This window comes from Danio rerio, chromosome 24 (genome assembly GCF_052040795.2).
Source record: "Danio rerio strain M-AB ecotype USA chromosome 24, GRCz13ab, whole genome shotgun sequence".
Lineage (NCBI taxonomy): Eukaryota > Metazoa > Chordata > Actinopteri > Cypriniformes > Danionidae > Danio > Danio rerio.
The window spans coordinates 19,106,857-19,124,076 of NC_141044.1; the positions used below are offsets into that span (position 1 = coordinate 19,106,857).

A 17,220-nucleotide genomic window follows, 5' to 3' on the forward strand; every position below is an offset into this window, starting at 1 on the left:
TGGGCCTCTAACCCCAGCAAGCTACTCAGGGGTCCACAACTTTCCCTGTACTTGCAGTAGAGGCCCCAGGGTGCCCCCTGGCCCTCCACCTAGGGGCCTCTGACCCCAGCAAGCTACATAGTGGTTCACATCTCTCCTTGGACTTGCAGTATAGGCCCCAGGGTGCCCCCTGGCCCTCCACCTAGGGGCCCAAGACCTCAGAAAGCTACCCAGGGGTCCACCTCTCTTCCTGAACTTGCAGTATAGGAACCAGGGTGCCCCCTTGCCCTCCACCCAGGGGCCTATGACCCCAGCAAGCTACCCAGGGGTCAACATCTCTCCCTGGACTTGCAGTATAGGCCCTAAGGTGCCCCCTGGCCCTCCACCTAAGGGCCTAAGACCCCAGCAAGCTACCCAGGGGGTCCACCTCTCTCCCTGGACTGGCAGTAGAGGCCCCAGGGTGCCCCCAGGCCCTCCACTTAGGGGCTGCTGACACAAGTAAGCTCCCCAGGTGTCCACCTCTCTCCCTGGACTTGCAGTATAGGCCCCAGGGTGCCCCCAGGCCCTCCACCTAAGTGTCTAAGACCCCAGCAAGCTACCCAGGGGTCCACCTCTCTCCCTGGACTTGAAGTATAGGCCCCAGGGTGCCCCCTTGCCATCCACCCAGGGGCCTCTGACCCCCGCAAGTTACCCAAGGGTCCACAACTCTCCCTGGACTTGCAGTAGAGGCCCCTGGGTGCCCCTTGGCCCTCCACCTAGGCCACTCTCAGCAAAACAAACTACCCAGGGGTCCACCTCTCTCCCTGCACTTGCGGTATAGGCCCCGGGGTGCCCCCTGGCACTCCACCTAGGGGCCTAAGACCCCAGCAAACTACACAGGGGTCCACCTCTCTCCCTGGACTGGCAGTATAGGCCCCAGGGTATCCCCTGACCCTCCACTTAGGTTCTTCTTACCCCAGCAAGCTACCCAGGGGTCCACCTCTCTCCCTGGACTTGCAGAAGAGGCCCCAGTGTGCCCGCTGGCCCTCCACTTAAGATCCTCTGACCCCAGCAAGCTACCCAGGGGTCCACATCTCTCCCTAGACTTGCAGTAGAGGCCCAAGGTTGCCCCCTGGCCCTCCACCTAGGGGCCTCTGGCCCAAGCAATCTACCAAGGGGACCACAACTCTCCCTGGAATTGCAGTAGAGGCCCTAGGGTAGCCCCTGGCCCTCTACCTAGGGGCTTTAGTCCCCAGCAAGCTACCCAGGGGTCCACCTCTCTCCTTGGACTTGCAGTAGAGTCCCCAGGGTGCCCCCTGGCCCTCCAGCTAGGGGCCTTTGACCCCAGCAAGCTACCCAGGGGTCCACCTCTCTCCCTGGACCTGCAGTAGAGAACCCAGGAAGCCCCCTGGCACTCCACCAAGGAGCCTCTAACGCCAGCAAGCTTCCCAGGGGTCAACCTCTCTCCCTGGGCTGGGAATATAGGCCCCAGGGTGCCCCCTGGCCCTCCACCTTTGTGCCTCTGACACCAGCAAGCTACCCAGGGGTCCACCTCTCTTCCTGGACTTGCGTTAAAGGCCCTAGGGTACCCCCTTGCCCTCCACCTATGGGCTTCAGACATCATCAAGCTACCCAGGGATCCACCCCTCTCCCTGGACTTGCAGTATAGGCCCCGGGGTACCCCCTGGCTCTCCACCTAGGGGCCTCTTACCCCAGGAAGTTACCCAGGGGTCCACTTCTCTCCCTGGTCTTGCAGGATAGGCTGCAGGGTGCCCCCTTGCCCTCCACCCAGGGGCCTCTGACCCCCACAAGTTACCCAAGGGTCCACAACTCTCCCTGGACTTGCAGTAAAGTTCCCAGGGTGCCCCTTGGCCCTCCACCTAGGCCACTCTCAGCCAAGCAATCTACCCAGGGGTCCACCTCTCTGCCAGGACTTGCAGGATAGGCCCCAGGGTGCCTCCTGGCCCTCCACCTAGTTGCCTCTGACCCCAGAAAGCTACCCAGGGGTCCAATTTTTTCCCTGGACATGAAGTATATGCCCCAGGATGCCCACTGGCCCTCCACCTAGGGGCCTAAGACCCCAGCAAGCTACCCAGGGGTCCACAACTCTCCCTGGACTTGCAGGAGAGGCCCCAGGGTGCCCCCTGGCCCTCCACCGAGGGGCCTCTTATCCTAGCAAGCTACCCAGGGTTCCACTTCTCTCCCTGGACTTGCAGTATAGGCCCCAGGGTGCCCCCAGGCCCTCCACCTAAGTGCCTAAGACCCCAGCAAGCAACCCAGGGATGCACCTCTCTGCCTTGACTTGAAGTATAGGCCCCAGGGTGCCCCCTGGATCTCCACCTAGGGGCCTAGGGCCCCAGCTAGCTTTGCAGGGGTCCACGTCTCTCCCTGGACTTGCAGTAGAGGCCCCAGGGTGCCTCCTGGCCCTCCCCCTACTGGCTTCTGACCCCAGCAAGCTACCCAGGGGTCCACCTCTCTCCCTAGACTTGCAGTAGAGGCCCCAGGGTTCCCCCTGGCCCTCCACCTAGGGGCCTCTGACCCCAGCAAGCTACCCAGGGGCCCACTTCTCTCCCTGGACTTGCAGTAGAGGCCCCAGGGTGCCCCCTGGCCCTCCACCCAAGGGCCTCTGACCCCAGCAAGCTACACAGGGGTCCACCTCTATTCCTGGACTTGCGTTAAAGGCCCTAGGGTACCCCCTTGCCCTCCACCTATGGGCTTAAGACCTCATCAAGCTACCCAGGGATCCACCCCTCTCCCTGGACTTGCAGTATAGGCCCCAGGGTGCCCCCTGGCCCTCCACTTAGGGGCCTCTTACCCCAGGAAGCTACCCAGGGGTCCACCTCTCTCCCTGGACTTGAAATAGAGGCCCCAGGGTGCCCCCTGGCTCTCCACCTAGGGGCCTTTGACCCCAGCAAGCTACCCAGGGGTCCACCTCTCTCCCTGGACTGGCAGTATAGGCCCCAGGGTGCCCCCTGGCCCTCCCCCTAGGGGCCTCTGAACCCAGCAAGCTACCAAGGGGTCCACAACTCTCCCTGGACTTGCAGTAGAGGCCCCAGGGTGCCCCCTGGCATTCCACCTTGGGGCCTACGACCCCAGCTAGCTACGCAGGGGTCCACCTCTCTCAATGGACTTGCACTAGAGGCCCCAGGAAGCCCCCTTGCCTTCCACCTAGGGGCCTCTGACCCTAGGAATCTACCAAGGGGTCCACAACTATCCCTGGACTTGCACTAGAAGCCCCAGGGTGCCCCCTGGCCCTCCACCTAAGGGCCTCTGACCCCAGCTAGCTACCCAGGGTTCCACCTCTCTCCCTGGACTTGCAGTAGAGGTCCTAGGGTACCCCCTGGCCCTCCACCTAGGGGCTTTATTCCCCAGCAAGCTACCCAGGGGTCCACCTCTCTCCCTGGACTTGCAGTATAGGCCCCAGCGTGCCCCCTTGCCCTCCAGCCATGGGCCTCTGACCCCAGCAAGCTACCCAGGGGTCCACAAATTTCCCTGGACTTGCAGTAGAGGCCACAGGGTGCCCCCTGGCCCTCCACCTAGGGGCCTCTGACCCCAGCAAGCTACATAGGGGTCCACATCTCTCCTTGGACTTGCAGTATAGACCCCAGGGTGCCCACTGGCCCTCCACCTAGGGGCCTAAGACCCCAGAAACCCACCCAGGGGTCCACCTCTCTCCATGAACTTGCACTATAGAAACCAGGGTGCCGCCTTGCCCTCCACCCAGCGGCCTCTGACCCCAGCAAGCTACCCAGGGGCCCACTTCTCTCCCTGGACTTGCAGTAGAGGCCCCAGGGTGCCCCCTGGCCCTCCACCCAAGGGCCTCTGACCCCAGCAAGCTACACAGGGGTCCACCTCTATTCCTGGACTTGCGTTAAAGGCCCTAGGGTACCCCCTTGCCCTTCACCTATGGGCTTAAGACCTCATCAAGCTACCCAGGGATCCACCCCTCTCCCTGGACTTGCAGTATAGGCCCCAGGGTGCCCCCAGGCCCTCCACCTAGGGGCGGCTGACACAAGAAAGCTCCCCAGGGGTCTACCTCTCTCCCTGGACTTGCAGTAGAGGCCCCAGGGTGCCCCCTGGCCCTCTACCTAGGGGCCTAAGACCCCAGCAACCTACCCAGGGGGTCCACCTCTCTCCCTGGACTGGCAGTAGAGGCCCCAGGGTGCCCCCAGGCCCTCCACCTAGGGGCGGCTGACACTAGAAAGCTCCCCAGGGATCCACCTCTCTCCCTGGACTTGCAGCAGAGGCCCCAGGGTGCCCCCTGGCCCTCCACCAAGGAGCCTCTGATGCCAGCAAGCTACCCAGGGGCCCATCTCTCTCCCTGGACTTGCAGTAGAGGCCCCAGGGTGCCCGCTGGGCCTCCACCTAGGGGCCTCTGACCCCAGCAAGCTACCCAGGGGTCCACCTCTCTCCCTGGACTTGCAGTAGAGGCCCTAGCGTACCCCCTGGCTCTCCAGCTAGGGGCGCTGACCCCACAAAGCTACCCAGGGGTCCACCTCTCTCCCTGGACTTGCAGTATAGGCCCCAAGGTTCCCCCTTACCCTCCACCTAGGGGCCTCTTACCCCAGGAAGCTACCCAGGGTCCACCTCTCTTCCTGGACTTGCAGTATAGGCCCCAGGGTGCCCCCTTGCCCTCCACCCAGTTGCCTCTGACCCCAGCAAGCTACCCAGGGTCCACAACTCTCCCTGGACTTGCACTAGAGGCCCAAGGGTGCCCCCTTGCCCTGCACATAGGGGCCTCTGACCCCAGCAAGCTACTCAGGGGTCCACATCTCTCCATGGACTGGCAAGTTAGGCCCCAGGGTGCCCCTTGGCCCTCCACCTAGGGGCCTAAGACCACAGCAAGCTACCCAGGGGGTCCACCTCTATCCCTGGACTTGCAGGATTTTCCCCAGGGTGCCCCCTGGCCCTATACCTAGTTGCTTCTGACCCCAGCAAGCTACCCAGGGGTCCACCTCTCTCTCTGGACTTGCAGTAGAGGGCCTAGGGTACCTCCTTGCCCTCCACCTAGGGGCCTCTGACCCCAGCAAGCTACCCAGTGGTCCAAAACTCTCCCTGGACTTGCAGTAGAGGCCCCAGGATGCCTCCTTGCCCTCCACCTAGGGGCCTCTGACCCCAGCAAGCTACCCAGTGGTCTACTTTTCTCCCTGGACTTGAAGTATAGGCCCCAGGCTGCCCACTGGCCCTCCACCTAGGGGCCTAAGACCCCAGCAAGCTACCCAGGGGTCCACAACTCTCCCTGGACTTGCAGTAGAGGCCCCAGGGATCCCCCTGGCCCTCCACCTAGGGGCCTCTGACCCTAGCAAGCTACCCAGGGTTCCACCTCTCTCCCTGGACTTGCAGTATAGGCCCCAGGGTGCCCCCTGGCCATCCACCTAAGTGCCTAAGACCCCAGCAAGCTACCCAGGGGTCCACCTCTCTCTCTTGACTTGAAGTATAGGCCCCAGGGTTCCCCCTGGCCCTCCACCTAGGGGCCTAGTGTAATGTCTCCGGTCCTTCAACTCTTCTTCCTCTGCGTTGTGTGCAATGCTCTTTAATGAAGGCCCGGACACAGTATTTGATTACTCCTTTTTACTGATATACTGAAATAATAAACAGTACAGCCCTTATTAGTGGATTGCTTGCTGCAGACATACAACATCCACAGCATGGCTGTCTCACAGCATCTGCTGCCTATTACATCATTAATATCCATATATTAACTGATAATCATATGAACATTTAACATAAAACATAACATTCACAATTAACAAATAAACATTGACATACCTGAAATAATAAACAGTACAGCCCTTATTAGTGGATTGCTTGCTGCAGACATACAACATCTAAATGAAATAGAAAATCAAATCAACCGCATGGCCTTGCTAAAGAGCATAATCCAGTAGACATTTATAAAAAGCCATTTAACAAAAACTACATGTCACAAGTCAAACTTAATGCTTAATGATAATATAACCAAATTATAAACTAAATGTTTGAAATCGCTACTTTCTTAAGCTAATATTAATAAACTATGACGGAGCATGAAAAACACCTACCCACAGCATGGCTGTCTCACAGCATCTGCTGCGCTAGGTCACTTCCTGCCTAACTTGTATGTCTGCGGTACCCAAACAAACCACATGAGGGCGCCCTTACTCTATAAAACACATAACTGCTGCATAATTCAGGAGGATTCACAATGAAAAATATAACTTCGTTACATTCACCCCCACTGAATTCTGCTGAATGTTGGCAGCGAAAGTAGTGAACCAGAAAAAAAAAAAACAACAGTACTTTTCTATACACTGTACCGATACAGAGATACCATAAACAGGTATGCCAAACACAAGGTTATCTGACAAAGATGAAGTGGAATGAGAGGAGCGCCAATCTCTCAAACCAACAACTGGCAGTAAGATGCCTACATACATCTCACAATTCCATATCACGGTATATATATAAGTAAACACAAATCAAAACAAAAACAACTGGACCATATCCAGGTATGTCATAAAAAAAAATTACAATTGGAAGCAAAAAAGAGAAAAGAAAAACTATATAAAGTACAATAAATAAAAACCCCTGAGAACAACATGTATTGTCTTATCCATAATCTAGAAAAAGAAAACAGATGTTCAAACAGTCAAAACTCTTCCATTCTGCATTGACACAACATTTTGTCCAGACATGGTACACAAAAGTCTATTCACAGGTTTCAGTATACGTCCAAAACGAGACCGAGGGACGATAAACGTTCTGGAGTCTGAAACAGACAACCCATCATCATCATTGGAAACATCAGACAAAGGAATTGAAATGACGGAATGAGCAGGACTTGCAGCTGCAAAATCAGTAGTTCCGATAGTACTCAATTTGTCAGAGCAGTCATTTTCTGGACTTACTGATAAACTGATCAAAGAGACAGTTGATCCCAACTGCGAACAACTCTTGGGTAGACCTGAAACCCAGTCAGATGTACGACCATGACTGTCTGCGGAAGCAGATGAAACATTGCCGTAAAGAGACAAACCATCATTATTGCCTGTAGACACTGAAATCTCAGATGACTGTGCAATCTTATCTCTGACATACAACTCAGGATCTCGACGGTCAACAATTACGCCTGTCAAGGAATTATCAGCATCCTCACATGAGTCAGCTACAACCAAGGAAGGAACACTATCAGATCCTTCATCTTCTGCTTTGTCTAGTGGCAAAAAGTTCACAGGTAGCAACAAGTTACGATGCACCACTTTCACTTGATCGGTATTCACATCCCTTATCTTAAAAATGTGAGTATCGACATTCTTATCTACTACAAGAAAAATAGTAGATGCCCACTTGTCAGCTAACTTCCTCTTCCCTCTTGCAGCCTTGTTCGCTAACAGCACACGATCACCAATTTCAATGTCTTGACCCTTGACTCTCCTATTATAGAGAACTGTATGTCTGTGCTGTTCCTTTTTAGCGTGAGTCTGAGCTATGGACAAGGCCACTTCTAGATCTTTCAAAAGAGAACCTATGTATTTGTCATAGCAAGTGACTGTGTGATCTTCCAAAACAGAGCGGAAAATTAGGTCTACTGGAAGGCGAGGAACTCTACCGAACATAAGATAAAATGGTGCATAACCCGTAGTCTCATGAACAGTACAGTTATACAGAAAAGTCAAAGACTGCAACTGTCTCGGCCAATTACGTTTCGCTTCAGGGGCTAAAGCACGAATCATACCACCTAGAGTTCTGTTAAACCGCTCAACACTCCCGTTTCCCATAGGATGGTAAGGAGTTGTGCGCGATTTTTGCACCCCAGACACCCGTAGAAGCTCACTAATCAGCTGGCCCTCGAAACAAGCACCTTGATCGCTATGTATGCGCTCAGGAAATCCAAAAATACAAAAGTATTTATCCCACAAGACACGTGCCACCTGTCTAGCAGACTGATCATTACACTGATAGGCTTGAGCCAACCTAGTAAAGTGATCAGTAATCACTAGGACATCGACAGATCTGTTATTATGATCTTCAGCAGACCAAAAGTCAATGCACACCAATTGTTGTGGTCTGCTGGTCACGATACTCTCTAAGGGGGCTCGGCCCTCAGGCTCAGGAGTTTTGCAGACTACACACCTTTGACAATGACGTACATGCTCTCTAACATCTCTATCCAGACTCAGCCAAAAAAAACGACGTCTCGCAAGTCCCAAAGTTCTGGACTGCCCCTGATGGCCTGCCTGATCATGAATGCCTCTCAACACCTCTAACTGAAGCGACTGTGGGACCACATATTGAAAACGCTTACCCTTAGACAGCTGATCATGGGAGATTCTGTAGAGGATGCCGTCCTTTATAACAAATTTCTCCCAATGCTTAAGGTATCTGACCACCCCAACAGATTCCTTAGCTCTCTCTCGTCTGGATGGTTTGCGATGACGCTCTACATAAAAAATTACCCTCTACAGTACACTATCTGAGAGCTGTTTCTCACGTAAATCACGCTCTGAGTAAATTAGTTGACTCTCTGGCTCAGAAACTATCTGAGGAAGATGCTCTAGGATTGACAAAGCACGAAGTCTCGCACCTTCATCCCATGCCTCTTGTGAGTCAAGCACAGCCACAACCTCCTCCTTATCCAAGCATGTTCCAGCAACACTATTAGAATTAACATGCACAAGACCACCACAAGGAGTGTTTGGCTTCCCTTCAGATCCACAAGACCACCTAAAAGCATCCTGAACCAAACCAGCAGAGAGTCCTTGCACCTCATTTAAAAGGCTGTCATACGATTCGCTTAAAAGTCTAGAACCAATATTAGATCTCGCAAATGGAACTCTACTCAAAGCATCAGCCACGACATTCTGTGAGCCCGGTATGTATTTGATGTCGAAATTGTATGCTGCAAGTTTGGCGACCCAACGCTGCTCACAACAATCAAGCTTGGGCTTGGATAGAATATGTGTGAGCGGGTTGTTATCAGTCCATACCGTGAAAACATGACCCTTAAGCCAATGACTGAATTTCTGACAGACTGCCCACTTTAATGCTAAAAACTCTAAGCGATGTGCTGGGTAATTTCGCTGAGATGGGGAAAGCGACTTACTAGCAAACGCTATAGGTCTAGCTCTAGATTCTCCTGGCTGGACCTGGGAGAGAACGGCCCCAATGCCGTCTGAAGAAGCATCAGTCGAAAGAACAAAAGGGCGGCTGAAGTCAGGATGAGCCAAGACAACCGCCTGTACCATGGCCAACTTAAGATGTTCAAATGCCAACTGTACTTCAGATGTCCAATCAGTCACACTCAACTTCCGTGGTACACAGACTCGTTTATTTGCACGACCCCGCTTGATCTTCTGTTTTTGACCCTTTAAAAGATCAAAAAGCGGCTTGGCCACAGAGGAGTAATTGGGTATGAAATGCTGATAATAGTTGACCATCCCAAGAAACGACCTTATGCGCTTCTGGGACGGTGTAACTCCATCAGCCTCCATTAAGTCCAATCCGGTCATTTTGGAAATACTGTCCACCTTACTTGGATCTGTGGACACTCCAAACTCATCAACAACATGCCCTAAAAACTGCACAGATTTCTTTAAGAAGTTACATTTCTTGGGAGCAAGTTTTAAGTTATGTTTCCTCAATCGGCTGAAAACCATTTCAAGACGATCCAGTGCTGTAATTTCATCAGGCCCAAACACTATCAAATCATCCAAATAACATAACAAACTCAAGAAGTTTTGGTCACCGAAAATGCTTGTCATCATGCGCATAAAACTTCCTGGGCTGTTACAAAGGCCTTGAGGAAGCCGATTGTACTCATATAAACCCATAGGTGTTGTAAAGGCAGAGTACTTTCGGTCATCCTCATGCAACGGCATGTTGTAAAAGCCAGAGGTCAGGTCCATTGTACTAAACAATGAATTCCCCCCTAATGCAGCTAAACAATCGGCCTGGTGGGGAAGTGGATGAGCATCTTTCAGTGTTCTCTTGTTTAGCCATCGAAAGTCTGTACAGACACGTAAATCCCCATTCTTTTTCCAGACGAGGACTAAAGGAGATGCAAACTCACTGGTCGACTTGCGAATAATCTCCTTCTCCTCCATTTCAGTCAACACGCGACGCAACACTTGATATTCGCTGGGTGCAACGCGCCGATATGGAAGACGGAAAGGTTTTGTGTCTGAAAGATGGATCCTGTGAACAAATTCAGTAGCATTACCACAATCTAAATGATGGCGTGAAAACACATCATTGTACTGTATGACCATCTCAGCCAACTTCTTCCTACAGGAATCAGACACATCACAGGAATCTAGGTCAAGCCCTTCCAGACCAACAGATTTCAGTTTCTCTCCAATACAGCTCGAACCTAAGGAGACACTATCCACTGGCTGAGTTTTCTGAATCTGTGAATATAGTGCTCCATCATCCAAATCCTCCAGTGCAACACCTGGAAACAAATCAGCTATCTTGGCATTACGCTTTAGCATAACAGGTTTATTCCATGTATTGATTAACTTCAATGGAACCCACCTGTCTCCCCATAGATGTGTGACAAGTCTGGCTACCAGAATGCCCCTAGGTGCAGAACGAGAACTTGTGGGCTCAGTCACAACAGCACTACCCGGCGACACCACTACATGCTTAGGCAGTCTTCCCCATACAAGGTACTTACGGCCAGGCTCTAAACAAACTGCTGAATTACATCTCACAGTTCCTATTTTGTCAGGAATTTCGTCACCCATCCAACGATTCAAGCCTGCAAGCATAGAAAGGTAAGTCTCAGCCATAGGATCATTACAACAAAGAGGTGTTGAAACTGTCTTCCAAAACAAGTCACATTGCTTAGAACACCGTATAATGTGCTTAATGACATTCGTACCAACGATGAATTCGTCGTGCTGCCCACTGACAACTAGGGTAGGTACCAGCATTTTACATCCATAAATCTCAAGTTGAACTGTCACAGTACGTTTAGGTTTTACCTGGCTACCACCACAACCTATTAATAGCACATCTGGGCTATCTCCATTTTGATCATTGATTATACCAGCTTCCAACAGTTTTTGCTCTGCACTTTCATTCATGGTACATGCCATAGAACCACTGTCAAGCATACCATTCAAGGCTACCTTATCATCCACCATGACTGAAGTGTAGAACAAACTGTCACTGCTGCAGATAGCATTTGTGTTCTGAAACACTACATTCTCACTACAACAAGACTCTTTGGCAGACATGAAAATTTTTTCAGCATTTGCAACATCTACGACATTTTGGGAGTTACTATCTAAACCTGCACAACCTCCCTCCATATACAGGTTGGTCAGTTTCCCGACTGAGACTGCGGACAGGCTGACTGTGCATGGCCAGGTGAAAAGCAGCTAAAACACAACCTGTCTCTCAGGCAGTGAGACTTAGTGGAATGCGAAGTATTACCGCAAACTCCACCGCCCCTTACCCTACCTCTGTACCTGGGAATTACATTCCTTTCAGGTTGGACGTTGCTACTCTGGTGCACTCTTTCCACCACCTGTTCCAGCATACCCATCATACGATTCAGGATATGTTCATTCGAATTTCCCCCCTGGTCATGTGACTGTCGAACTGCTCTTTCTGGACAGCAAGTACTGTGCACCCGGTCTTGCACACCATCAGACACAGGAGGGGAACTCGTGTAGTGCGCAAAACTAGCATTCGTTTCCTGCGAGCGAGACATCGGCAAAAGATTGTCACATGGTAACACATCAACATTTCTCATGTCAAGAGAGCTGGCAGATGTCAGAGACGAGCGCTGCTCTCTCTGATACTCATCCAATCTCCCCTGAACTTCTTTTGCAGTCCATTCACTGATCGGCTTGTGCTTAAAAAAAACAGGTAATACTGGATCAGGGCAGTATTTTACAAACATTCGAGCCACCTCTGCACTGATATCATCCATAACACGACCCTGTCTACGCAAGCCTTCATCTGCTAAATCTGCCGCTTTATTGACTCTGATCCAGTAATCCACTGCAGACTCACCCACCTTAGGCAGAGTTGAATAAAAGTCTGCCAAAGGGAGGCAAGATGGTGCAATACTAAAATATTTCAGCAGGATAGAGTAAATTATTTCAGGGTCACTCTTCACGTTAAGAGATGTGTCGCTCCTTAAACTAATCCGCACAATATCTCCCGCTCTGCCCATTAAGCGTGACATTATTTCATCCGCCTGATTTTCAACAGCACACTTCTGCTTGAACAAAAGTGTTTTGGTCATTTCAATCCATTCATGCACCGGGAATTTATCACTTCCGTCTCCTCTAAAAATCACAGGGTCTCTATCAGAAGTGACATGAACTGTTACACGGGAAACATCTTGCTTGGTAAAGCTGTCAGAATTTACCCCTCTGTTGACATGAGACTCTCGATTCACAGACATTGTACTGTTCTCTATTATTTTGGCAGCGACAGCATCACTAATTTGTTCACCCAGTCGCCCAAACATATCAGTTAGACAATCTAAAATTTGACTGTCACAACTGGTATTGTGTGTCGCAGACGTATTTCCAACACTGTGCTGCGCAGTCGGATCATGAACGAAAAGCCCACGACCCACACCTTGAACATAATCAGATGTCACATGGGAAAGGCCCATCCTATTGATAGTAGGTCCATCTTTGCAAGCACTGTTAGTAATGACACCCCTCCCACGTGGAATAAAAGGGCTAATAGGAGAACTAATATTGAAACGATCTACAAATTTCTCACCCATTATTTTAAAGTTAATGAAACAATGTCAGTTCGCAAAAAAAAGAACAATAGTAGATACAAAATCAAACAAAATTGTTGCAAATTTCCCTTATTTTTTTATTTTTTTTATTTTTTAATTTTTTTTAGAAAGTCTTAAATTGCAAAAAGATGCATCCAAATGTTCATAAATCAAATTATGTCCGACAGGGACCAAAGCAGCAACCTCTCGGCGATCTCCATCAAGTTGATCAGGTGATCTGACGAGTCACGGCACCAATGTAACGTCTCCGGTCCTTCAACTCTTCTTCCTCTGCGTTGTGTGCAATGCTCTTTAATGAAGGCCCAGACACAGTATTTGATTACTCCTTTTTACTGATATACTGAAATAATAAAGAGTACAGCCCTTATTAGTGGATTGCTTGCTGCAGACATACAACATCCACAGCATGGCTGTCTCACAGCATCTGCTGCCTATTACATCATTAATATCCATATATTAACTGATAATCATATGAACATTTAACATAAAACGTAACATTCACAATTGACATACCTGAAATAATAAACAGTACAGCCCTTATTAGTGGATTGCTTGCTGCAGACATACAACATCTAAATGAAATAGAAAATCAAATCAACCGCATGGCCTTGCTAAAGAGCATAATCCAGTAGACATTTATAAAAAGCCATTTAACAAAAACTACATGTCACAAGTCAAACTTAATGCTTAATGATAATATAACCAAATTATAAACTAAATGTTTGAAATCGCTACTTTCTTAAGCTAATATTAATAAACTATGACGGAGCATGAAAAACACCTACCCACAGCATGGCTGTCTCCCAGCATCTGCTGCGCTAGGTCACTTCCTGCCTAACTTGTATGTCTGCGGTACCCAAACAAACCACATGAGGGCGCCCTTACTCTATAAAACACATAACTGCTGCATAATTCAGGAGGATTCACAATGAAAAATATAACTTCGTTACACTAGGACCCCTGCAAGCTTCCCAGGGGTCCACGTCTCTCCCTGGACTTGCAGTAGAGGCCCCAGGGTGCCCCCTGGCCCTCCGCTTAGGGGCCTCTTACCCCAGGAAGCTACCCAGGGTTCCACCTCTCTCCCTGGACTTGCAAAAGAGGCCCCAGGGTGCCCCCTGGCACTCCACCTAGGGGCCTTTGACCCCAGCAAGCTACCCAGGGGTCCACAACTCTCCCTGGACTGGCAGTATAGGCCCCAGGGTGCCCCCTGGCCCTATCCCTAGGGGTCTCTGAACCCAGCAAGCTACCAAGGGGTCCACAACTCTCCCTGGACTTGCAGTAGAGGCCCCAGGGTGCCCCCTGGCATTCCACCTAGGGGCCTACGACCCCAGCTAGCTACCCAGGGGTCCACCTCTCTCAATGGACTTGCACTAGAGGCCCCAGGAAGCCCCCTTGCCCTCCACCTAGGGGCCTCTGACCCCAGCAAGCTACCCAGGGGCCCACTTCTCTCCCTGGACTTGCAGTATAGGCCCTAGGGTGCCCCCTGGCCCTCCACCTAGGGGCCTCTGACCCCAGCAAGCTACCCAGGGGTCCACAACTCTCCCTAGACTTGCAGTAGAGGCCCAAGGGTGCCACCTGGCCCTCCACCTAGGGTCCTCAGACCCTAGTTTTCTACCAAGGGGTCCACAACTATCCCTGGACCCCTGGCCCTCCACCTAAGGGCCTCTGACCCCAGCTAGCTACCCAGGGGTCCACCTCTCTCCCTGGACTTGCAGTAGAGACCCTATGGTACCCCCTGGCCCTCCACCTAGGGGCTTTATTCCCCAGCAAGCTACCCAGGGGTCCATCTCTCTCCCTGGACTTGCAGTATAGGCCCCAGCGTGCCCCCTTGCCCTCCACCCATGGGCCTCTGACCCCAGCAAGCTACCCAGGGGTCCACAACTTTCCCTGGACTTGCAGTAGAGGCCACAGGGTGCCCCCTGGCCCTCCACCTAGGGGCCTCTGACCACAGCAAGCTACATAGGGGTCCACATCTCTCCTTGGACTTGCAGTATAGGCCCCAGGGTGCCCCCTGGCCCTCCACCTAGGGGCCTCTGACCCCAGCAAGCTACCAAGGGGTCCACAACTCTTCCTGGACTTGCAGTAGAGGCCCCAGGGTGCCCCCTGGCATTGCACCTAGGGGCCTACGACCCCAGCAAGTTACCGAGGGGTCCACCTCTCTCAATGGACTTGCAGTAGAGGCCCCAGGAAGCCCCCTTGCCCTCCACCTAGGGGCCTCAGACCCAAGGAATCTACCAAGGGGTCCACAACTATCCCTGGACATGCACTAGAGGCCCCAGGGTGCCCCCTGGCCCTCCACCCAAGGGCCTCTGACCCCAGCAAGCTACACAGGGGCCCACTTCTCTCCCTGGACTTGCAGTAGAGGCCCCAGGGTGCCCGCTGGCCTTCCACCTAGGGGCTTCTGACCCCAGCAAGCTACCCAGGGGTCCACAACTCTCCCTGGACTTGCAGTAGAGGCCCCAGGGTGCCCCCTGGCCCTCCACCCAAGGGCCTCTGACCCCAGCAAGCTACACAGGGGTCCACCTCTCTTCCTGGACTTGCGTTAAAGGCCCTAGGGTACCTTCTTGCCCTCCACCTATGGGCTTAAGACCTCATCAAGCTACTCAGGGATCCACCCCTCTCCCTGGACTTGCAGTATAGGCCCCAGGGTGCCCCCTGGCCCTCCACTTAGGGGCCTCTTACCCCAGGAAGCTACCCAGGGGTCCACCTCTCTCCCTGGACTTGCAATAGAGGCCCCAGGGTGCCCCCTGGCACTCCACCTCGGGGCCTTTGACCCCAGTAAGCTACCCAGGGGTCCACCTCTCTCCCTGGACTGGCAGTATAAGCCCCAGGGTGCCCCCTGGCCCTCCCCCTAGGGGCCTCTGAACCCAGCAAGCTACCAAGGGGTCCACAACTCTCCCTGGACTTGCAGTAGAGGCCCCAGGGTGCCCGCTGGCCCTCCACCAAGGGGCCTTTGACCCCAGCAAGCTACCCAGGGGTCCACAACTCTCCCTAGACTTGCAGTAGAGGCCCAAGGGTGTCACCTGGCCGTCCACCTAGGGGCTTTATTCCCCAGCAAGCTACCCAGGGGTCCACCTCTCTCCCTGGACTTGCAGTATAGGCCCCAGTGTGCCCCCTTGCCCTACACCCATGGGCCTCTGACCCCAGCAAGCTACCCAGGGGTTCACAACTTTCCCTGGACTTGCAGTAGAGGCCACAGGGTGCCCCCTGGCCCTCCACCTAGGGGCCTCTGACCCCAGCAAGCTACATAGGGGTCCACATCTCTCCTTGGACTTGCAGTATAGGCCCCAGGGTGCCCCCTGGCCCTCCACCTAGGGGCCTAAGACCCCTGAAAGCCACCCAGGGGTCCACCTCTCTCCCTGAACTTGCACTATAGGAACCAGGGTGCCCCCTTGCCCTCCACCCAGGGGCCTCTGACCCCAGCAAGCTACCCAGGGGTCCACAACTCTCCCTGGACTTGCAGTAGAGGCCCCAGGGTACCCCCTTGCCCTGCACCTAGGGGCCTCGGACCCCAGCAAGCTATCCGGGGGTCCACCTCTCTCCCTGGACTGGCAGTAGAGGCCCCAGGGTGCCCCCAGGCCCTCCACCTAGGGGCGGCTGACACAAGAAAGCTCCCCAGGGGTCCACCTCTCTCCCTGGACTTGCAGTAGAGGCCCCAGGGTGCCCCCTGGCCCTCCACCTAGGGGCCTAAGACCCCAGCAACCTACCCAGGGGGTCCACCTCTCTCCCTGGACTGGCAGTAGAGGCCCCAGGGTGCCCCCAGGCCCTCCACCTAGGGGCGGCTGACACTAGAAAGCTCCCCAGGGGTCCACCTCTCTCCCTGGACTTGCAGTATAGGCCCCAGGGTGCCCCCTGGCCCTCCACCTAGGGGCCTCTAACCCCAGCAAGCTACCCAGGGGTCCACCTCTCTCCCTGGACTTGCAGTAGAGGCCCTAGGGTACCTCCTGGCCCTACACCTAGGGGTCTCTGACCCCAGCAAGCTACCCAGGGGTCCACAACTCTCACTGGACTTAGAGTAAAGGCCCCAGGGTGCCCCCTTGCCCTCCACCTAGGGGCCTCTGATCCCAGAAAACTTCCCAGGGGTCCGCCTTTCTCCCTTGACTTGAAGTATAGGCCCCAGAGTGCCCACTGGCCCTCCACCTAGGGGCCAAAGACCCCAGCAAGCTACCCAGGGGTCCACAACTCTCCCTGGACTTGCAGTATAGGCCCCAGGGTGACCCCTGGCCTCCACCTAGGGGCCTAAGACCCCAGCAAGCTACCCAGGGGTCCACCTCTCTCCCTGGACTTGCAGTGGAGGGCCCAGGGTGCCCCCTGGCCCTCCACCTAGGGGCCTAAGACCCCAGCAAACTACCCAGGGGTCCAATTATCTCCCTAGACTTGCAGTATAGGCCCCAGGGTGCCCCCTGGCCTTTCACTTAGGGGCTTCCGACCCCAGCAATCTACCCAGGGGTCTACAACTCTCCCTGGACTTTCAGTAAAGGCCCCAGGGTGCCCCCTGGCCCTCCACCTAA

At 53.2% G+C, this 17,220-nt stretch overlaps 1 protein-coding gene across 1 annotated transcript; it reads right to left on the reverse strand.

Annotated features, from left to right (window-relative positions):
- Positions 1-5,451: 5,451 nt before the first annotated feature.
- LOC147838008 (uncharacterized) lies at positions 5,452-8,113 on the reverse strand. Its single transcript, XM_087310226.1, has 3 exons — positions 6,000-8,113; positions 5,728-5,786; positions 5,452-5,631 (listed from the first exon to the last, which is right to left on the reverse strand). Exon 1 carries the CDS (start codon positions 7,713-7,715, stop codon positions 6,579-6,581), a length of 1,137 nt encoding a protein of 378 aa, XP_087166352.1. The 5' UTR covers positions 7,716-8,113; the 3' UTR covers positions 5,452-5,631; positions 5,728-5,786; positions 6,000-6,578.
- Positions 8,114-17,220: the final 9,107 nt, after the last annotated feature.

What these genes read in the sequence shown, in the direction of transcription:
- LOC147838008 (XM_087310226.1), bottom strand. Translation starts at nt 7,715, where the DNA reads ATGGGAAACGGGAGTGTTGAGCGGTTTAACAGAACTCTAGGTGGTATG.